Source organism: Ceratotherium simum, chromosome 5 (genome assembly GCF_057802395.1).
Source record: "Ceratotherium simum simum isolate JZ-2026a chromosome 5, ASM5780239v1, whole genome shotgun sequence".
NCBI lineage: Eukaryota > Metazoa > Chordata > Mammalia > Perissodactyla > Rhinocerotidae > Ceratotherium > Ceratotherium simum.
In genome coordinates this window covers 87,125,908-87,148,794 of record NC_141904.1, presented here as the reverse complement: position 1 = coordinate 87,148,794, position 22,887 = coordinate 87,125,908, and the positions used below count along the sequence as shown (strand labels likewise).

Here is a 22,887-nt window from a genome sequence, read left to right as displayed (position 1 = left end):
GCAAGTCTTTTTTTGCATATTGTCTTCGTTTTGTATTGTCACAGAGCAGGGACCATGACTGTATTTTGATTTTGTATAACAACGCCGTGCCCTTCCCCACGGGTTTATGGTCTTCAGTCCACTTTCACAAACGTTCAGTTTGCACTTGAACTCCTGAACTCTTTAGGAAGCTGGAACAGTTTCATGTGACAGAAGACCCCAAGGCTCAGAGCTACCGAAGTGAGTGCCTTGCCCAGGGCCCCACTGTTCTCATTTCTGAGCCACAGCTTGGCACAGCACTGCTTCCTCCAGGAAACACAGCCTTGGCTGGAGGCACGCAGTAGGGGGCTGCTCCGTGCCCGGGGAGCAGGGGGCAAAGCAGATGGCCTCGGGCGGCATGGCCACGGCTGTGAAGCTGGCCATTTCTCCAGCCTCTGGGCTCAGTGGGAGGGAGTGCCCTCAGGCCAGTCGGGCAGCTTCATCCAGGTTACTCTGGGCAGGCCTCATGGATAGATGGGTGACATGGACGTGTAAAACAGGCTGGACAAAGAGGAGGGCAGGGAAGGAACAATGAGCAAAGTTGGCCAGTAGAAATCGGCTGAAATGAGTACAGAAAGAACCGCGGGAAGGACAGGTAGAAACGAGGTCCAGGTAAACCAGGCGGGTCCTTGCAGAGTTGCACATGACCCATCCAGTATGTCTTATCTGAAGCCCAGGTGTTTTAATTAGTTAGCTAGCTACTGACAAATAAAAGCCCTATTACCTCTTCTTTACAGAGTGTCAGAAATAGGATGCCGTACTGTAAAAGAGGCCTTCAAATGACTTCCAGACACAGAATTCTACCTGAAGCTCAGAAACTGGCCATGGGCAGTGGCCTGTGGCAGGGTGGGGAACCCACCCTATCTGGTCTGAATCGTGCCTGCTTCTTAAAGGCTCAGAGGGTCTAGGCAGCCCACTTAAATATGCCTGATGATGAAAATGAGTCCATTGGAATTAAGCCCTCAAAACTTAAGAAAAAGACTTATCTAATCACTTAGTTTTAATCACTTAGTTTGAATCATTAAGTAAATGTTTAATGCAAATATTCTAAAAGAACTGCAAACTAGAAAAAATATTCCCCTGAAAATATTTAATGTAAGTAACTCCTTAAGATGGTACTTTTTACAAAAGGTTTGTCAGCAAATGCCTTTTTTTAGGGGACAGGGCATCAGGAGGATGGGGAAAGGATATCAGAAAATGATACGATTGTTTTTTATTTCGATGAGAGTAACAAGGATTCCCACCCGCCCTCCCCTCTGCTTTATGTAAAGAACCATCCAGCACAACGAGCAGCAGTCATCAGTAGGAGGTGACTGAGCCCCAGGCGTCCAGAGAGTATCTTCAAGCCGCTACTTCTATGCTCCCTCATTATGTCCAGAGCCATAAGTCACAACCACGAATTCACCTTCTGATTGTATCTGGTTTTCTGTCTTTCAAGCTTCAGTAACACAGCTGAAGGATTATCATGTCAAAAATAAGTACAGGTTCTCATAAACATAATGCTGTCAGCTTGTGTGGGGTAAACTCAGGAAGGCACACAATAAATTAAAGCAGACCAGTCGCTTCAGAGGGTTTGCAGTGACCTCCAGGGTGGGGCCGGATCTGCCAGCAGCCGAGTTTCCAGCACAGGTGTAGTGTTGAGGATCTCCGTGGGAAGGAGGGAGTCCTTCCTTTATGAATTCATGTCAGTATTCAGGTCGCAGGATCAAGTGGAGGAGAAAATCCTCGACTTCCTATCCAGTGCAGTGCGGCCCTCCACGGTAAGGAGGACCCTCCCCTCCGAGTGTCACTTGTGCACCAGCAAGCCATAGCTAGGTTTGTACACACCAATTGTATGTACACCCTTGTTGAGTATTCGTGGCAAATTAGTCCACAGGACTTCATCTGCTACTTACTTAAGTAAATCACTGGGCAAATATAAAGTTGGAGGTTGGAGCTCAGTAAAACAATAAAGTGCTTTCAATGAGAGTAGCTGTTATTTACTGGTTGTTTCTCGTGTCACCTGAGGCACCAAAATCAACAACATGAAAGGTGATATTTACCATGAGTAAAAATTGTAAAAGCTTGTTTCTACTAAAAAGCCTGCATTTCTAAAATGTACTTTTCTATTGGTTTCCATGTCTTCATGTTACTAAACTTCTAACTTGCTGCTGGATAAGGAGATAGTTTATGCCAGGGGCTTGGGGGAGGGGTGGAAAACATGAAGACAGAGAAGGAGGGGTCCATAAATATCTCTGAACAGTTCCACTTGTGAAGGTGTGTGTGTGTGGGGGGGTTACAGCAAGAAAGATCAGGCCCCATGCTGAATCCAGATGTGTCCAGATGAATAGAGACACGAATTGGCTTCTGGAAGGGTCCACATATCAACCTAAGAGTTTATTCGGAGTCCACATGCTTGATAACTGCTATAACACACTTGCATCTTCCATGGCCTCAATCCACCTGTAACACAGAAGAAAGGGGACACTTGGTGTCACGGTTTTGCCTGTGACTCTGGTCACAGAACCTATAAGTGACTGGACCAGATTACTATTAGCCTGAGGTCAGGGATCATGTCATATTCACATCTGTTTTGCTAGCATTTAGCAAAACGCCTGGAACACAGTGCAAAGGTTTGCAGAATCAGCGCACACCTGTATGAACGCATTGTAACAATCTTAAACTGTCTCACAACCAGGAACGGTAGCTCCACTGTTCTGCTGAGGCCCAAAGGGACCTGATGGGATAGGGTGGCGGGAGAAGAACAGAAACCAAGCCCTGGGTAACAGTTTGTTTCCTTCTGAGAGAAAGGCAAGGAGACACAGAACTAGTTATTTTGGTACCTCTGAGCTGAATTGGTATCCTCTGCTTTGAAGCTATAGAATAGGGTCTTCTTGTGGTAAAGGTGAAAAACAGGTCCTACTTCACTGCTGCCCTCTTCCTTTTCTGGGGCAATGGTGAAACCTAGCAGGGGCATACTCTCCATGGCCACTGTGTCCTGCGAAGGGCAGAAGGGAAAACTGATATTAAACACAAACTATGTACAGTTGACAGTTTAGCATTCATGGATACCTCCAATGTAAGATGCACAGTGAGCCCTTCTGTGTGGGACGTGCTTTGACAACAGTGGAATAATCACCCACATACTCCTCATCCCCACTTCCCGCCAAGACCAGTCATGAAGAGGGAAAGAAACTTAACATTTGTGATAGCCTGTTAGGATCTGGGTATCTTCATCTTCACATTATCTTGTTTAATCTTAACAACAATCATAGTAGGTGTCACCTCCATTCTAAGAAGAAACTGAAGCTCAGAGAAGGTAAGTAACTCCCTAAGATCACACAGCTTATTAAGGGCAGAGACAGAATTTGGACTCATGACCACTTTCTAACCCCACGTTCTTTCCACTGACTCAATCAGTCAGTTGACTCAGTTAGTTTTCTAGAGTTACTTCTGCTAACATAGTCTGTACTCATTCCCACATACCCTCACCCACAGCGCCTCGATATGGAGCACTCAGGGAGTCTGTGCTACGAAGGTGCTAACGATTCAATGAGATGTACCCAGAGAGCACAGATGGATCTTAAAATCATAGGGCTCAGTGGAAAAAGAAAGAATTATATATGGATAAAGATATTTTTATACACATATATTTATGTAAAAATACATGTTCAGAAACAACAACTTGATAAAAACACAGATAAACAAAGATATAATTAGTTAAGCACATTAGAATGGTTGTGGGAGGAGGAAGAAGGGCAGTAGAGTTCGTATATGAACGGGAATCAATTTTCAAAGATTGCTGGATCAGAAAAAGCATTTGACAAAATTCAACATCCATTCACGATAAAAACTGTCAGCAAACTAGGAGTAGAAGGGAACTTCCTTAATCTGACAAAGGGCATCTATAAAATACCCACAGCTAACATCATGCTTAATAGTGAAATACCAAATACTTTGCCCCTAAGATTGGGAACAAGGCAAGAGGGTGCTCACTCTCACCAATTAAATTCAACATTGTAGTGGAGGTCCTAGCCACTGCATTAAGGCAAGAAAAAGAAAAAAAAGACAATGAAGATCACAAAGGAAGAAATAAAACTATCTGTGCTTGCAAAGGACACATTTGATTACAAAATGACTATGAGAACTAATAATGAATTTAGCAAGATCCAGGATAATCAGTTGTTTTTTATGTCTATATACTAGCAGCAAAAAACTAGAAAATAAAATAAACTCCATTCAAAAGCATCCAAAAAATAAAATACTTAGGAATCAAGTTAACAGAAGTGTAAGACCTCTACACTAAAAATTAGAAAACTTTAAAAGAGAATTAAAGAACTAAATGAAGATTTATACCATATTCATAGATTGGAAGATTCAATATTGTTAAGATGCTAATTCTCCCCAAATTGATCTACAGATTCAATAATCTTGATCATAACTCAGCAGGCTTTTTTGTAGAAACTGACGAGTTTATATGGAAACATAAAAAACCTAGAATACCCAAAACAATCTTTAAAAAGAACCAAGTAGTGGTTAAGTTTGGCACACTCTGCTTTAGTGGCCCGGGTTCATGGGTTTGGATCCCAGGCATGGACCTACACCACTCATCAGCCATGCTGTAGTGGCGACCCACACACAAAATAGAGGAAGACTGGCACAGATGTTAGCTCAGGGCTAATCTTCCTCAAGCAAAAAAAAAGGAAGACTGGCAAAAGATGTTGGCTCAGGTTGAATCTTCCTCAACAAAAACAACAACAAAAAAGAACCAAGTTTTCAACCCACACTTATTAAGCCACTTGATATTTAACAAAGACACCAAAATAATCCAAGAGAGAAAGGAAAGTCTTTTCAACAAATGGCTGGAACAACTGGATATCCATATGGAAAAAAATGAACTTTGATCCCTATCTCATACCACACACAAAAATTAGAGATATATCTAAATGTAAAAGCTAAAACATTAAAGTTTCAGAAGGAAATACAGAGGAATAACTTTGTGACTTGAAGTAGACAAAAGTTTCTTAGGACATGGAAAGCAACAGCCATAAAAGAAAACACTGATAAATTAGACTTCATTAAAGTTATAAACTTCTGTTCACCAAAAGATTCATTCATTCATTTAGAAAATGAATAGGCAAGCCATAGACTGGGAAAGAATATTCACAAAACATTTATCTGACAAAAGACTGGTATCCAAGATACATAAGGAACTCCTGTAACTCAATAAAAAGGAGACAAACAACCTACTTAAAAAAATGGGCAATAGATCTGAACAGACACTTCTCAAAGCACATGTAAAATATCATTAATCACTAGGGAAATGTAAATTAAAACCACACTGAGATACCACTACATCCTCACCAGAATGGCTGAAATTAAAGACTGACAATACCAAGTGTTGACAAACATGTGGAGCAACCAGACCTCTCAAATTCACATAAATTGTTGGAGGGAGTATAAAATGGAACACCACTCTGTGAAAAGTCTGGTAATTTCTTATAAAACAAACATATACCTTTCTATGATCCAGAAATTCCAATGCTAGATATTTACCCAAGTGAAATAAGAACCTATCATCACACAAAAACCTGTATGAAAAAGTTTAAAGTGGCTTTATTCATAATGACCAACAACCAGAAACAACCCAGATATGCTTCAGCAGGTGAATGGATGAACAAACTGTGATGTAATCACAAAATGGAATACTACTCAGCCATAAAAAGGAATGAGCTATTGCTATATGCAATGACATGGATGAATCTCAAAAACATCACACTGAGTGGAAGAGGTCACACATGATTCCATTTATATGAAGAACTCAAAGAGGCAAAACTAATCTATGGTGGAAAAAAACCAGAACAGTGTGTCGCCCATGGGGACAGGGGTGAGGCGGGGATTTATAGGTGTATGCATTACTCAAAACTCATCAAATAGTATCTTTAAGATTTGTGTACTTCATTATATGTAAATTGTACTTCAAAAGAAAAAAGATGTACAAATATTGAACTCTTAGGGGGATGTATGCTTTGAAAAGCATCAAAAAGTAAGATGGATAGAGAGAGGGATAGATACTCGATCAAGGTAGTGAAATGTTAATTGTATAATCTAGTTGATGGCTATATGACAGTTCACTGTAAAATTCTTTCAATATTTCTTATGCTTAATTTTTTTGTGTGTGAGGAAGATTAGCCCTGAGCTAACACCTGTTGCCCATCCTCCTCTTTTTTGCTGAGGAAGATTGGCCCTGGGCTAACATCCATGCCCATCTTCTTCTACTTTATATGTGGGACATCTGCCACAGGGTGGCTTGATAAGCAGTGCATAGGTCCGTGCCCAGGATCCAAACCTGTGAACCCTGGGCCGCCAGAAGTGGAGCATGTGAACTTAACCACTATGCCACTGGGTTAGCCCCTTAAAATGTTTATAATAATAAATATAATAGCTAAATAATAAAATATTGGGGAAAAAAAAGATTCCTATATATTTCTGACAGGTACTTTCTCCCAGACTATTGCTGAATAGCAAGTTGCATCATCTTTGGCTCACCTCAGGGTACATGATGGGTTCATGGCAGTACAGATGATGAAAACTGGCTATCCACTTTATCAAAACTTTTGTCTTTGCTGGAATTTGAAATCTTAGTCCCATCATTGGATTAGGCTTATTGAGAAATTGCACAAATTCCTCTCTCTGGAAGAAACTACTTTGGAAGCATACTTATACTGATTTTTTTGTGTGTGAGGAAGATCAGCCCTGTGCTAACATCTGCCAATCCTTTTTTTTTTTTTTTTTTTTTTTTGCTGAGGAAGACTGGCCCTGGGCTAACATCCGTGCCCATCTTCCTCCACTTTATATGCGCCGCCGCCACAGCATGGCTTGACAAGCAGTGCGTCGGTGCGTGCCCGGGATCCAAACTGGTGAACCCCGGGCCGCCACAGCAGAGTGCGCGCACTTAACCACTTGCGCCACCGGGCCGGCCCTAATATATTGATCTTTTAAAATTAACCTATGCTGTTGCTTCCATGACAACTGTTGCTGGTTAGAACCTAGAGACTTTGGGTTTTCTGTTCTCAGACAGGATTCACCTCTCTTTGGTGGTTATTTAACTATCGCTAGCCTTCGTTCATCTTTCGAAGCCAGCATTTCTTCCCAAAGTGTGTCCTGTGCAACAGTCCTATGTGATGCTCTGCGAGGAAAGGCCTGTAGTCAGGCCAGCTTGGGAAATCTCCACACCTCAGAGACCCACCATACGCCTTAGTATGTTAGAGACTCTGAGAAGTACTACTGTGAGGAAGTCCCACTAACTGCCTACTCAGGGTTCCCCACGAGCCCAGCTTTTAGAGAACCCCTGCAAGTGTCCTGTGGGCTGCCTAGTGAGGAAGATGGGCTACAGAAGGGTATTACACCACATTTCAGTTTGTTCTGGAAAGATCAAAATTCTCCTTAGAGCAGAAAGCCCCATCTGTGGACATGTAAATAAGGGGCCCCTTAGGGCAGGCTTGGCTCACACAGCACCCAAGTCACACAGGCCCACAGTGGGCCCCTCTGTCTGCCTGTGTCCCTGCTGGCCTCTGGGATCCCTGAGGGAGGGGCAGATTGCAACCGTCCTCGCTGCACGTCTTTCATCTTTTGTGAGGGAAGCTTTATGCCCCGAAGAAGGAAGTATCTTTTGCACATTCACATCTGCGGTCAGGGGACAGGGGCCAGCCCTGTGCTGGTGTGCACATCCTCACGGAGGGAAGCACCCACCCTCTGCAGCTGGCAGAACACATTTAAGCCCTGTTTTCAAAGTGGATTTAGTCTGTGGGAACCACTACATGGTGGGGCCTGGACGTGGAAATTTTTCCCATCGCCCTGTAGGTTCGGCCCGGATCAGGATCAGACAGCCCCCTGCTGGACAACCGCAGCCCACACCTGTCTACTCCAGAAGCAGGCTTGATTTCCAAGGCCCTCTCTCCTACATTTTAGAAGATATAAATGTAAGATGTCCTATAAAAATACAAACTTAAGTTTTACTTAGTAGAAGAGGAACCATGAGGCAATGTAGTTCCCTGATAAAAGAAACGCACAGACAAAAGGCCTGGGAGCTTCCTCCAAGCTGCTGAACTTTGTCCCCAACAACTGGAGTGGAGAGAAGAAGGGTGCTTTCTGTTATGGAGGGCCTGACTGTACCGGATGCTGGGCCTGTGACATTCAAACACTCTGCTGCACAGGTCTGCATGCTGTCCCGCCTTATCTCCACAAAGACATGGTCAATTCCTTAGATTTGGAACGGACACGCGATTGCATATCCATTGCAGCACTTAGCACACACCACTGCTCAATAAAGACTTGACTGACACGGGAACCGGAACCAGCATCCCGGCCTCACACTGCCCTGCAGGTGTGACGATGTGCACAGCGCAGATGGACACTGAGGCGCGAGCTTAACCTCACAGGAGAGAGGAGAGAGAGCAGGAACCACCACTACCTCACTGGTCATGTAGGTGTAGAGCACTTTGCCTTTGATGACAAACCAGAGCTTCTTCCAGTGCCTCTTGCCCTTCTTACAGCGGCTGAGATAGCCACTGATGGTGGAGCCCTCTCCTGAGGCGGCCACCTGGCAGAAGGGAAGCAGAGCAGTCAGGACACCAGTTGGTGGACACAGTTCAGACAGAGCCAAACGACACTCTAAACCGGTTGGCAGAGTGTTTATGCTGCTTTGAAATCTGAGACTTGGATGAGGTCTTGGGATCCATCCTGCACCACGAAGGTAGCAAAAGAGGACATGGTTAGAGACACAGGATTTACGGAGCAGACCCAAGAGACACAGCATCAAAAACTGCCTTCAGGAGTGCTGCCCCCTAGCGGTGCTTCAGAGTCTTCGCTCCCTCCCCCGAACCCTCAAACCCCCAAATTACAAAACTGCAGATATTTGGGGGAAAGGTTCTTCCTTCTAAAATTGATTCTTACACTTTTAAGCTTATTGTCTTTCTTACATTTAAGGAGGGATCCTCTTTGTACTGGTTACCTAAAAGGGCTTATGATCTTCTGCCTAATTGGTGTGTGTTAACTCCTTTTATCATGATGATTAGGCTTTCTGCCGGGGGTTGAGAACACAGGCTTGCAGTAACACCAGGCCAGGGCTCCAATCCAGGCTGTACCAGCTACAAGACGGGGAATGTCAGCGCCTGACTCACCTCCTCTATGCCTCAGTTTCCTTACTGGTAAAATTGGAATTAAGGGACATAAGACAGCACCTGACCCACAGCAAGTGCTCCATAAATATTCATCTTACTATTAGAGCAAGAAGGCCAGGTTTTAAACTAATTTCATCTGACTTTCTCATTTTACAGACGGGGAAACTGAGGCCCAAAGGAATGGAGGGATCTACTGAAGGTCAACTCCCTACTTAGGTGAAGAGAGGGTAAGAACTCAATCTCACAGCAAATATTCCGAAGGTCAATGAGCTTCACTGTAGGGAAAGGAAGCTACTGGCAGCCTGGGATGTTCTGAGAAGTACCAGGAAAGGAACCTGACCCTGACACAGGTTCCAGGGCTCCTAACACCAGACACTGGCTTTCTCTCCCCACGCCCACGCCTGACTTGCTGGAGCATCTCACAGAGCGAGACAGGCAGAGTGGACAGAACATGTCAGGGGAAACTGCCTCTGCGATGTCCCTTTCTGACATGCTGGGGGCGGGGGCAGCATTTCTGCAGACTTTCTCATGGGAAGCAGGTCTTACTGCTGAGGTAGGGCCTCCCGGGGGAGGGGAGAGGGCGGCGGGAGACTGGGGCACACTGCTCCTGGGGCTGCTGCTGATCCCAATGAGTGCGGTCTTTGCTGGACCAAAAAAAACGTTGTCACTTTGGGCAACAATTACCAAGGGTCGCCTGGGGCAGATCCACATGGCACCAGGATCAGAGAAGCCTGGACTCTAGAAGGGTAGGAGCAGTGGTTCTCAAACTCTGCACCCATGAACACTCAGGGTCTATGAGCTCGACTCACGTAGACCACCCCCACGAGGGGAGCGAGAGGGAGGTCTGTTCTCAATCTGTGGGAAGGGACTAGTTAAATAAATGATGGGACAACTATACAATGTAAAATGTGTGGGATTTATGTCTATGAGCAAATGTGAAATGATATCTAAGAGAAATTAAGTGGAAAAAATGTATCGAAGATTCAGTATAGCACGTTATCTTTTGGATTAAAAAAACAGGATTTATGAATGTACATCTTTATTGTATATATGTATTAAAATTTCTGGAAGGATCCATAAGGAACTTGATGGTGGTCACCTCCAGGAGGTGGAACTGAAGGAGCTCGGGGAGAGAGAGAAACTCACTTTTTCTTTTTGTGAGGAAGACTGGCCCTGGGCTAACATCCGTGCCCAATCTCCTCCACTTTGTGTGGGACGCCGCCACAGCATGGCCTGACAAGCCGTGTGTCAGTCTGCGCCCGGGATCCGAAACAGTGAACCCTGGCCCGCCGAAGCAGAGTGCGCGAACTTAACTGCTATGCCACCAGGCCGGCCCCGAAAACTCACTTTTTATCGTATATTCTTTTGTGTTTTGAAATTTTTTTTACTGTACATGTGTTATTCTCAAGATTTTTAATATGCAAAAAGAATTAAATTAATAGATAGAACTGTACCCATTTAAATTTTTCATCCCCTAACACTTTTCTAAGCCTGCTACTTGCCAATGAATATTAATGGAAAACGTGGAAACAGCTGATCACACTGTTTTTTGACAGTTTGTGTATTCATGGGCACACATTTGTTTGTGGTTGTGATTACAATACAGACATAATCTGGTCATATTTGCAAGATGGAACTGAGTTTAGCCAATCCTGAAGTTTCCTGCAAAAAGTCCCACGGCCTCTAGGAGGCTCGCCACCTGAGCCCATTTGGGACCCCCAGGGTGAGAGAACGGTCTAGCTCAGAGGCCTGTGGTGGGAGAGCTCCGCCAGGACTGTGGCTGCTTTAGTTGGAGAAGCCCCAGCGATCTGTGTGGTATCTCTGGGTACTAGGTCTAGGCTATGGGGCAGGAGAGAAAGAAAGGAGAAAAAATCAAGAGTTGGAGGAGAGAGGCAGAGAGAAGGATGGGAAAGATGGCTCCTAGACCATCTATAACCATTTAGGGCCTGCCCAGGAGACAGGCCCTGCCCTTGTTAGTGGTGAGGCAGTCCTCACAGCCAGGATATCTCCCAGTGGGGATTCTCTTTGTGCTGAAGCCAGGTCAGGCTGCAGCGGGTCTGACCCTGTCCACTGAGGACGACTGGGAACCTCCCACACAGGCAGCCCCGCCTGCCTTACCTCGGTCAGGGCTGAAGGGACTTTCTTCTGCTTCTTGAAGGTCGAGGGGTTGATGCTGTGGAAGACGGATGAGAAGGCACTGCTCGAGAAGCGGGGGGAGGACAGGGGGAAGCTCATGCTCACCGGCCGCTCTGTAACCAAGATAGCCATGGGGGAAGGGAGGTGAGTGTCCACGGGACAGGCACGCATCTTGTCTTGGGAACGCTGATTCCTGTAAACTCAGAGCTCCGGGTCCCTCCTGAGATGGGAACCAGCCTCACCACGGGGGTTCAGTGTGACCAGAAAGACAGCCACACACCATTCTGCTGACACAAAGGCCCGGGTGCTGGCTATCCCTTCTTCTCCCGGTCTCCATGCGGCTGCTGTCCTCTCTGGTGGCCTCGGGAGGCCCCAGGGAGAACTGTTTGATTTTAGGCCCAGGATACACTTGCTCTCCCTCCCTGCGCACAGTCTCTCAACGGCCAGCTCAGCTTCCCCAGGCTCCTTTATCAGAGGGCCCCTCAGCCCCTCCCTGACCCGCAACAGCTCTGCTATCCATCTCACAATCCTTTTCCAAAAAAGGTCCCACACAACACAGGCCTACAGAACACTCGAAAAGAGGGCCGCCATGGCAAAGTAAATGTGAGCACCCCGTCTACTGTCCCCTTCACAGAGAGCACCCACTCAGTGTTTCCCAAACTCAGCTGCCCACAGAACCCTTCTTCTGGGAGCACCTATCGATTTTCCACAGAACTAACATTTTGGGAAACAGTGCCCCAGGTGTGAGTTTAAACTCCTATTTCCTCCTTGAGGGCTAGTTTTGTCCAGAGCCTCTCCAGTAACGTGGTTTCAGGCACCAAGTACGGACCAGGGAGAAGCCACACGGGCCACCTGGAAGACCCGTGGGGACCTGAGGGAGGTCCCCAGCGTACCTCTCATCAGGCCTGGCACGTCCCCACCCCTCTTCTTCAGCTCCCCGTAGCAGCCGTCGCAGACCTTGGCCATCCGGTCCTTGAGGTACTTCAGAGGGTACTTGTTTCTTGAACAGTTCCGGCACACAATCTGCAGGCCCGGTTGGGGATGCATCTCAGAGCAGTTCTCACCCTCTCAGCACGTGCAGAGGGCCAGCGTCCTTTCCCCTCTGCCGACCCACCCCACCTCCTCCAGGGACCCTGTGTCCTGAGCACAGCTCATTGTGTTTCTGTGCAAGTGTTTGCCTGTTTTTCTTTGTTTATTGAGATATAATTAATATACATTATACTAGCTTCAGTTGTACAACATAATGATTTGATATTTGTATACATTGCAGAATGATCACCACGATAATTCTAGTAAACATCCATCACCACACATAGTTACAATTTTTTTTCTTGTGATGAGAACTTTTAGGATCTACTCCCTTAGCAACTTTCGAATATGCAATACAGTATTACTAACTCTAGTCACCGTACTATAAGTTTATCTGTTTTTCTGATGAGCCCACGCCCTTAACCACAACACAATACTTTTTCTCCAAGGACAGTAACCACATATGCTACAATTTTCAAAAAATTTTGAGAGCTGTGGTGTTGCAGAACGGGCCTGGGACTTGGGGCTCTGGTTTGAGGATATCAGTAAAATGGGAATTAACAATCCCTACCTCACAGGGTTGGTGTGAACACACCACACTCTGGGCCCGACACACAGCGGCTGCTGGATAGCCCTGAATCCCCACCCCACGCCACCCCCGTGCACACACCCCCCCCAGACGGGGTGACTCACCTTGCCACAGGCATGGCAGTGATGACGCCTCAGGGTGAGCGAGAAGTCACAGCCGCAGTTCATGCACATCATAACATGGGTGACAGGCACCAGGGTGGGGGGCCTCTCCCCCAGGCTGACCCCCAGCCTCTCCCGAATCTGGAGCAACAGAATTGGGTGAGCAGTGTCGTCAGGAGACTGGCTAGATGGGCACCCTCTTTCCTGTATGGGATGTGCATGTGTGGGGGGTGGGGTGGACTCTAATTCTACTACACCCCCCTGCATCCTCCAGCATGCTACTCTTGGGTTAGAAACAGCCAACTGTGGGTGCCGCAGTCTGGGTTGCACAGTGAGCAAGTGTAGCGGGAGGAGGAGGAGCCAGTGCCCTGATGGGAGGAGCTGCAAGTCCTCCTGGGTGTGCAGGGCCTACCCAAGGAAACCCAGGGAAGCCCAGGGCTGTGAGGGTGGTATCAGGTGGGTCCCAGGGCCCCCACTCACCTCCACACTGTGGTGGAAGGCAGCCAGAGCCTGGGCCTTATAGTCCTCAGGGAGGGCTCTGCTCAGACAGCCGTGCCACTCGTCCCGCTCTGCACAAGAGCTGTGGGCAGGAGCCGGAGTGAGCAAGGCATGCTCGTGCTCTAGGGCTCTGCCTCCCACCCTCTCAGGGTGGACCAAGTCCCGGCTGCCCCTGCAGCCCTCCCCCATGCCTGAGCCTCTCTCAGTGTCTGAATCCCACCAGCAAGCACTGGGTCGCCTGCCAGATGGGCCTAAGCTGGCACCCCAGCACCTCCACCTACTAGCAGGACGGCCAGGAGGCTTCTTCACCTGCAATGTGGGCGTATCGACACTATTCCTCTAACTCCCAGGGCTGCTGTGGGGATGAAATGACACACAGGATATGGCAAAAGCAAGGGTGTCGGGAGGCTCAGAGGGTCCCACACTTGAGGAGGGTCGGCCTGGCAGGGGCAGATGGCTGAGTACCATTGTGCGGTGGAGGGGATGGATGGAAGCTGGCAAAGATCAACGTCCCAGTCTCTCCACCTTCCTCCTCATTTTCCCACATAACTTCCCAGACACTCACTCATCCAACAAGCCGACTCCCCCAATCCCGCTCTGTGCCTGGTGGGGTTTCCTGAGCAGCGAGAGCCACACCTGGCTGGGAGCTGTCCTGGAGCGGCGGGGGAATCCTCACAGAGCCCACTAGGTGTCGCTCCCACCCTGCACTAAGTGTGTAGCCTCGGCCACGGCCGCAAGAGGGACAAGGGACCAGTTTGGCCTGGGAGGGAGGGTGGCGAGCAGCCAGATGCCACGTCCCTAAAAGGAGATGTATGGGTCCCACTGTCCCCTGGAAGCTACAGCATGAAGTATCTGGGCTAGCAGGAAGGTGACTGGCCGGTCAGTGACAGTGGCTCCTCAAAGCCACTGGCCAAAGGGCAGTGCCCTTGCCTAGGAGAGATGGGCAGCCCCACCTGAAGGGGGGGGATGGCCATCTGTCACCACCCTCACCTCAAGGGTGGTTGGCAAACAGAAGTTGGGCAAATGGAAACCATACCCTGAGCCTCCTCAGGCCCCTAACTTTACCAAGAGATGAGCAGAGGAGAGGCCACAGAACCCCACTCAGGCGTCACCTCCTCCAGGAAGGCTTCCCTTACTCCCCCAGATGGGGTGGTCACTCCTTGGAATTTCCAAGGCTTCTTCTACCCCCTCAGGCAGCGGACAGTAGTAGATAAGAGCTCTGGGTCACACAGTCCTGCGTCTGAACTACAGTTCTGCCTCACATGGCTGCGTGACCTCTCTCTAGGCCTCAACTCCCTGTGCGTGGGAGAGGCTGCAAGCCCCCCCTGCAAGGGTGGTGATGAGGGTCAGGGGAGGTGCTTGACACCCGGCAGGTGCCCAGTGCACGTTACTCTTGTCATCACTACTATCAATTATTACAGCAGTTATGTTCTGCGTTATAACCAGTTTATAACTCTCCTACCCATAATGTGGGCTCCTCCGAAGCAAATTAGGATTTAAATTGTTTGTGTCCTCAGCACAGGACCTGGCACTGAGGAGCTGCTAATGAATGCCCAATGAGCACACGCACCTACGAGAGAACGTGTGCAGCAGTGCGCGAGCATCCTCTTTCACGCCCTCAACCAGCACCCCACAGAAGGGCACCACTGCCCCCCCAGGGATGTGCTAGCTGAGAGGGAAGACACCCAAGCCTCGGGAACCCTGTCCCACTCCCACTGCGCCCAGAGCGGCCCCCCGCAGGAGCCATACCTCCCTGGTTTCTGAGCCCTTAAAGCCAGCTGCCTAAAGCCAGCGATGAGGGATCGCTGGCCGCCTGTGGGCTGGAGAAAACACAGACATTTCTGATAGAAAGGCCCGTCCACAACGGGGAAAGCTGAATGATGGGTGCTTTCTCACACTCTCCAGACATGAAAGCCTAAAGGCAGACCACGCTATGAACTACAGTGCACTGAGCATTTTTTACTCGCCTTGACTTTTCATATTTCTGTAAAGACCCAATAATCAGCAGAGCTTTACAACCACGAGATACTGTTATTGTTATATTTAAACAACGGGCTCTAGAAAGCCCTGAAGTTCCATGTAAAATTTTATGTGCATGTATGTTTTTTCTGGGGAGAGAAGCCATAGTTTTATCAGATTCTCAAGGTGGTCTGTGAAACAAAAATGGTTAAGAAACATTGATAAGAAAAATAGTCTTTTGATCAAGAAGGATACCAAAATAAAAATGACAACACATTCAGTATTTGTTATTCCAAACTTTCCTGCCTTTAAAATCCTGCCCCTTTATCCTCCAGCCCCTCCCTCCTTCCCGCCTCCCCATACCTTGCAGACAGAATCAGGCAGGACTCAGAAGTCTCGATCTTTAGAGCATAGGGCACTTTCTCCATCACAGGGCGGCTGACCTGGAAAACCAACAGTGGCCCCTCAGGGTGGGGACAGGGAGAGGCAACCACAGACTGGATTCTTCTCCTGATCCTGCCACTGCCCCTCTCTGAGCCTGAGTTTCCTCATCGGTAAAGGGCAAACCTTTCTGTGACGGCAGATGCTGTGTGTGTGTTTGTGTGTGTGTGTGTGTGTTGGGAGCCTGGCTGCCAACTCTGACTCTGTGTTCCTGGGTCACCTGCCCACCCCACCCCGGCAGGCCGTGGAGCATCCTGCTCAGGGCCCAGCCTTAGGAGTACTGTGGTGTGGATAAGTGCCTGCTCAGTGGCCTCTCTCTCATGGCCTTCTGGAACCTGTGGTTCAAAAAGAGAACAAATGGCCCTGCTGAGAAAGGTGCTTCCTTCTTCCCCTTTCTCATGTAAAAGAGCCCCCAGGAGCTAGAGAGGCCCCCACAATGCCTCTTACAGCTCTCCTCCCCATCCTTACCTCTGCCGCCCTCAGAAATGACACAACCTACCTCTCCGTTCTCCGACCCCATCCCTACGCTCTGCCAGAATTAATTTCCTGAAACCTCCTGCTCATTAAGCCCTCGAGAGTCCCTATCAGTTCCCAACTGCCCCTGTATTGGAGATCAAGTTACACTGAGCTAGGCCACACACGACCAAGCCCTCTTCCTGTCTCTCTGGCCTCACCCATGAGACTGTCCAGCTGGGCTAGCATCTCTCTTACATTTGTTTAGGAAATATTTGTCACTTGAACAAATATCCGTACACTCATGTTCACGGTAGCATTATTCACAATAGCCAAAAGATGGAAGCAACCTAAGTGTCCATCAGCAGAAGAATGGATAAGCAAGATGTGGTCTATACATACAATGGAATATTATTCACCCTTAAAAAGGAAGGAAATTCTGACATATGCTACAACATGGATAACCTTGAGGACATTATGCTAAGTGAAATAAGCCAGTCACAAAAGGACAAATACTGTATGATTCCACTTATATGAAATATCTAGAGTAATCAAAGTCATAGAGGCAGAAAGTAGAATGGTGGTTGCCAGGGGCTGGGGGAGGAAAAAGAGGAATTAAGTGTTGAATAGTGACAGAGTTTCAATTTGGGAAGATGAGAAAGTTCTAGAGATGGACAGTGGTGACGGTTGCACAACAACGTCAATGTACTTTATGTCACTGAATTGTATACCTAAAAATGGTTAAAATGGTAAATTTTATGTTATGTATGTTTTACCACAATTAAAAAAAAATTACCGTTCACTCACTTGATCCTCCCTCCAAGCCTTTCCTCACGCATTTTCCTCCACCTAGGATGCCCTTCTCTCTCTCCCTTCCCCATCTGTCCAAATATTATCCACTCTAAGGGACTCAGCTCCCCTCCTCCAGGAAGCCCACCCTCACCCTCCCTTCTCCCTGGACTACCTACAGTATAATCTCACTGTAACCCACAATGTAACCCTGTTTCCTCGGGGCTCCCTCTTCCTGCGAGCTCCTAGAAGCAGGGATGTTGTCTCCTCCTCCCCAGGGGTCTCCCCTCACCCCACCCGCCCACCTCAGGCTGCCTAGCACCAGGCACTTACCTTCATGCTGGCCACCGCCAATGTGTTCTTTAGCCGGTACTTCCCATCCTTCTGGGGATAAGTGTACAGGAGCACATCGCTCATCTGGGGAGATGGAAACCCGTCAGACGTGTCTCGGCCCCAGAAGGCTGTGCTGGGCTTCTGTCCTATAGGATCACTGAGCACTGGGTGCAGAGCATTGTGCATTCCCCAGGGACCTCCACAGGAGAGCAAAACCACTCTGGGCTCAAACGTGAACCCCTTCCCCACAATCCCACTCTTAGGTGGACACTCAAGAAGAATAAATGCAGATGCCCACAAAAACTCAAGCAGAGGAATATTCATAGAGGCTTTATTCCTAAGAGCCGAAAAGTGGAAAGAACCCAAATGTCTGTCAACAGGTGTACAGATAAACACACTGCGGTACGTCCACACTGTGGAATACCACACAGCAACCAAACGGAATGAACCCATGACACACACGATGACGTGAATGAATCTTAAAACCACGCTGAGTGAAAGAAGCCAGACACAGAGGAGGACACACCGCTTAATAACCTTTAGACAAAGCTCTAACACAGGCAAAACTAATCAGTAGTGATCAGGCCAGTGGTTGCCTGGGGCAGAGGTGGGGAAAGTGACTGCTAAGGGCACAGGAGAACTTTCTGGGGGGCTGGAAACGTTCTGTATCTTGACCCAGGTGGTGGTTCATGATGATATACATCTGTCAACACGCACTGACATGTACGCTAAGATTGATGCAGTTTACGTAAATTAAGCCTTGATCAGGTATAGTTAAGGATGGGAGGGAAGGAGGCAGGGAGGAAGGAAGCTCCTTGAGGATAAGGAGGTGGTGGGTCCTGTTCACAGCTATACCTCCAGTGACATAGTAGATGCTCAATTAATATTTGTTGACTGAACAACTGAAGCTCCCTGCCCCCATGCAGGGCAGATAGGAAGAAACGTAATGAAAGTTACTTCACCTCCTGTGCTCAAATGTCACCTCTTATGGAAGTCTCCCTCCGTGGTGTTTCTGTTTGGCTAAAACGTTTCAAGTTTAAAAGATGACGCAGCACCCTGGGTGGTACAGTGGGCTGTCAATCCTGACCCTGCTCTGCAGCAGCTGTGTGACTACGCACAAGCTGTTTCCCTCTCTAGGCCTCAGCTTCCTCACCTGTGAAGTGGGGGCCATCTCTGCCCCTACCTCATATGGATGCTGAGAGAAAAAGGCCCTCTTTTCGCGTGAGGGTTCTCACGCGTGAACCCTCTACGCATGGGAGCCAACAAAAACTAGGGGTGTTGTGAGGACTGACCAGGACAAGGCATCTGCGGGTCTGAAACAGAGCGAGAACTCAGGGTTAACGCCTCCTCTCTCTGTCAGCAGACAGAGTCGGCTGAGGGAACAGAATGGATGAGTTTTCCCGCCACCAGCTCCTCTTGGGACCCCAACATCCCAGCTAGAGCAGGGTGGGAGACCTGGCACGCTGAGCTGCTGTGCTCTGTCTGGGCCTCGCTGTCTCTAACTGGAGTTGGAGAAGACAAGAGGCCAGCAAACGTTTTCGGGCTAGAGAGTAGAAACTAAGTCTTTGTGGGCCGTATGGTCTCTGTCGCAGCTACTCAGCTGAGGTGTTGTAGCCCCAAAGCAGCCCGAGACAATCCATAAACAAATGCGTGAGACTGTGTGCCAACAGACCTGTACTCACAAGCATAGGCGGCAGGCTGACCCTGGGTGAGGGGAGCCTTCTAAGCCCCTTTCAGCTCTGCCCTGCTGATGAGGACAAGGGCGGCGGTCCACCGGACGCTCACGCTGTGCCAATAAGCCCCTGACAGGAATGATCTCAATTCAGGCCCCCAACAATCCCATCAGGCAGGCGTTATCATCATCAGCCCCATCTCGCAGAGACAGTGAGGCACAGAGAGGCTAGCCAACCTGCCCAAGGTCCCAAAGCTCACAGGCAGCAGGGCCAGGGTGGTAAGTAAATAAGTGTGCCTCTAGTGTGCTCAGGTGTGGGGTGGTGCGGGTGGCCACAGTGGGGCCTGGCCCTAGCTGGGGACAATGACCAAACCCCAGCACAGAGCCTTGCTCCTGAGCCTGCCCACCCTGGGGAACCAACCTGCGCCACTCACCAGAGCAGTCCCAGCCTTTTTGTGGCTGCCCTTCGAGCACCTGCTGCCATGGCAACTGCTGTTAGCACCCTGAGGTTTTATGAGCAGTTCAGGACCAGGCTGCCTCCTAATTGCCCGTGGTTCTCCTCTCCCCTTCACAGCGCGTGTTCACAGCCCCGGTGTGGAGGAAGGAAGAGGAATTCTTCATGGAGGAGCATGGGGCAATTTCTTACGATAATGAGCCTCCAGTGGGCAGCCCCCTGCACTGCTTGGAGCCACGGTAGGAACCGCTCCACAGCGTCACTGAACCTCCAGCGCAGTGGGGAGTGGATGCCCAGACTCTGTTCTGCAGCTAACATTATGTTATGAAACGGGCACCTTATGAGGAAGAAAAATCCTTAAATGTGTTCGCCATGGTGCCCCTGCCTCAGGAACCGGTTTGTCCATCCTCCTCTCATCTATCCCTCCAGTGGCTATTTACTAACAGCTGCTCAGTGGAAGGCCCTGTACTGAGAGGAGAGAGAGAGAGGAGAGGGGACCCAGGTCCAGGCCCTGGGGAGCTTGTGGTCTAATAATCACAGTGGAATCGGAGAGACCCAGGCTTATCATCATGCTTGAGAGCGAGAGGCTACGATGAGGGGCCATACTACATGCTGGAGGGAGCGTGGGGAGGGCAAGGGGGAAAGACAAGTGGAGGGAGGGGGAGAAGGCAGGAAAAAGGTAGAGGAGGAGGGAGGCTTCCACAAGAGGTGACATCTGAGCACTGCTTGAAGGGTGAGGAGGGGTTTGCAGGGCAGAGAAGGGCAGTTCTCAAAAAGCCCTGTGCTGGGGAGAAGAGTTGAGGACAGATGAGGCAAGAGGCTGGGTGAGGACAGACTGGGGAAGATCATGATGCTGTGTCTTTGCCTGGCATTCAAGGTCCCTGTGAGAGGCACAGGGACAAGCGGGGCACGGCCGGGGAGGTGGCCAGGTGGGGAACGGCTGGGGGACCAAGAAGCAGCTCCCTCTGCTCCAGCCGCTGTACACGTCCCCTCATTTACAGGAGGGACTACCACCCCCACTGCAAAGAGCAGGGCCCTGAGGCTCAGATGGCACATGCCATGGGGTTCACAGCCAGTGTCAGAGCTGGGATACGAATCCAGTCTGTCTGTCCCCAAAGCCTGTGTTCCCATTGCCATCCGGGATGACCTCCCATTTTCATCCTGGAGAAGAAAGGACTCGGGGGACCCAGTTGTGGGTTCCAACTCTCTGCATGGCTGTGCTGGGGCAAAGGGAGCTGATAACTTTGTAGCTCTAGGCAGAGGGAGGACCTGTGTCCCATGGGGCAACTCTCAGAGGGAAGGGAGGAAACTGTCATCAAATAGGCTGCTTCTATGTGCTGAGCATGTTAAATCCCCTCGTTTAATTCCCCAAACCATCCAGTATTTCCACTTTCCTGGTGGAAACCCGGCTTGGACACGTCTGTGAGTTGTCTAAGGTTTTGGAGAGGCCAAGTGTCGGATCCAGATCTAACCAGCTCAGTCTGGTTCATTACCACATAGATGTCCCTAAATCCAAGGCTCCCTAAATCCAATCTTCTCAACAGAAAGAGTCTGCAAATATTTAGACTCTAACTGACATGAAACAAGGGACGGCTTCCCCCACTGGACTCCAAGATCCATGACAGGGCAGGAGCCACATCTCCACATCCAGTACAGACGCTGGCACCCAGAGGGAGATAGGTCAGTTGCTGAAGAATGAAAGAATGTTACAGCAGACAGTAAAAAACTAGAGAAAGGGACTCAAGCATCTGGAGGGGCTTTAAGGTCCTTTTGAGAACTGAAATCTGAACCATCCACTGCTTGGCTCTCAGATCCCTTTCAAAGTGCCCCCTGGGGATCAATCTCTTGCCTGTAGCCAAATCTCCTCCTGCACTAAGGCACCAACCTTCCAGGGTGAAGGGTTCTCACGGGAGGTAACAGTGGGCTGTGAGGAGAGAGGAGAGACTCTGAACTTGGTTCACCTTGTGCTCTATGCAGGGTGGAGTGACCCACTGAGGCCAGGCCAAGGCGTCTGGACACAAGCCATGGAGGCTCAGCAAACCCGACAGGCAGCCACAGCCCGTACTTTCTGGCCAGGCCCAGGATTTCTCAGTACATTAGCTCTCTTTCCATATCAGCCCTCAAGTGGCCCCACTATGGGCAGAGTCTATTCGGGGCACGGCATAGACCCGACTCACAAGTGGAAGGGCCCGCCCGCAGCCAAAGATTTCATGAGACTCACAGAGGTCCTCCAAACACCGTGCCTCTCACACCTCTATCCTTTGCTTATGCCGTTCCTGCTCCTGAAACATCCTTCCTTCCTCCATCTGACAGACTCCTATCCTTCCTTCCGGGTGTAACTCTGGTATCATTTTCTCCAGGAAACACAAAAAAAACTTAGCCCAGTGTGTAGCACCAGTAAACACTCAATAAACGTTAGCTGCCACTGCTGCTGTTGTCATCTTCTGATTCCCCGACTCACCCTGATCCTTCTCTCTGCTTCCACGGCCCCCTGAGAGTCCATCCACATCTCTCTCTCACAACTCGGTATTTACAACCAACGCTCAGATCGAAGGTAGAGCGTGTGGCTTCCTCCCCTGTTTCCAGTGCCCAGCACACAGGAGACACTCGGTAAAAGTCTGAAACAGACAGTTCTTGGACACCTGCTCAGAGCCTAGTGACTACCACTTCACGTGCAATTCTAACAAAGCGTAAGGAGGCTGTTGGGGCAGCCACGACTGAGAGTGACAAGAAGTGAAGGAGCAGACGGAAAAATTATGCCCTGCAAACAGGAGAATGTAAAAGGCAAAACAACTCGGGGGTCGCAGGATTGGGGGCAAAGAGCTGCTTGGAGCTCCACGGCCAGTGACGTCAATGTTACTACACTACAGCCACCGACGGTGACGTCACTATACCACAGCCACCGACGGTGACATCACTAGACCACAGCCACCGACGGTGACGTCACTAGACCACACCCACCGACGGTGACGTCACTAGACCACAGCCACCGACGGTGACGTCACTACACCACAAGCCTGACGGTGACGTCACTACACCACAGGCCTGACAGTGACGTTACTACACCACAGCCACTGATGGTGACATTACTACACCCCAGACACTGACAGCAATGTGACTATACCACAGGCCTGACAGTGACGTTACTACACCACAGCCACTGACAGTGACATCACTACACCCCAGGTGTGACGGTGACGTCACTATACCACAGCCACCAACAGCGACGTTATTACACCCCAGCCACTGACAGT

The 22,887-nt window shown here is 49.1% G+C and overlaps 1 protein-coding gene across 1 annotated transcript in view; it reads right to left on the bottom strand.

Annotated features, from left to right (window-relative positions):
- Nucleotides 1-1,273: 1,273 nt before the first annotated feature.
- Nucleotides 1,274-22,887, bottom strand: part of FGD5 (FYVE, RhoGEF and PH domain containing 5) — a 117,714-nt gene continuing 96,100 nt past the window's right edge. The window contains 9 exon segments of the mRNA XM_004442430.3: nt 1,274-2,460; nt 2,841-2,995; nt 8,471-8,599; nt 11,298-11,428; nt 12,209-12,338; nt 13,038-13,175; nt 13,515-13,614; nt 15,855-15,934; nt 17,508-17,591. Of these exon segments, the coding sequence (XP_004442487.3) occupies nt 2,424-2,460; nt 2,841-2,995; nt 8,471-8,599; nt 11,298-11,428; nt 12,209-12,338; nt 13,038-13,175; nt 13,515-13,614; nt 15,855-15,934; nt 17,508-17,591 (984 nt within the window). The 3' untranslated portion in view covers nt 1,274-2,423.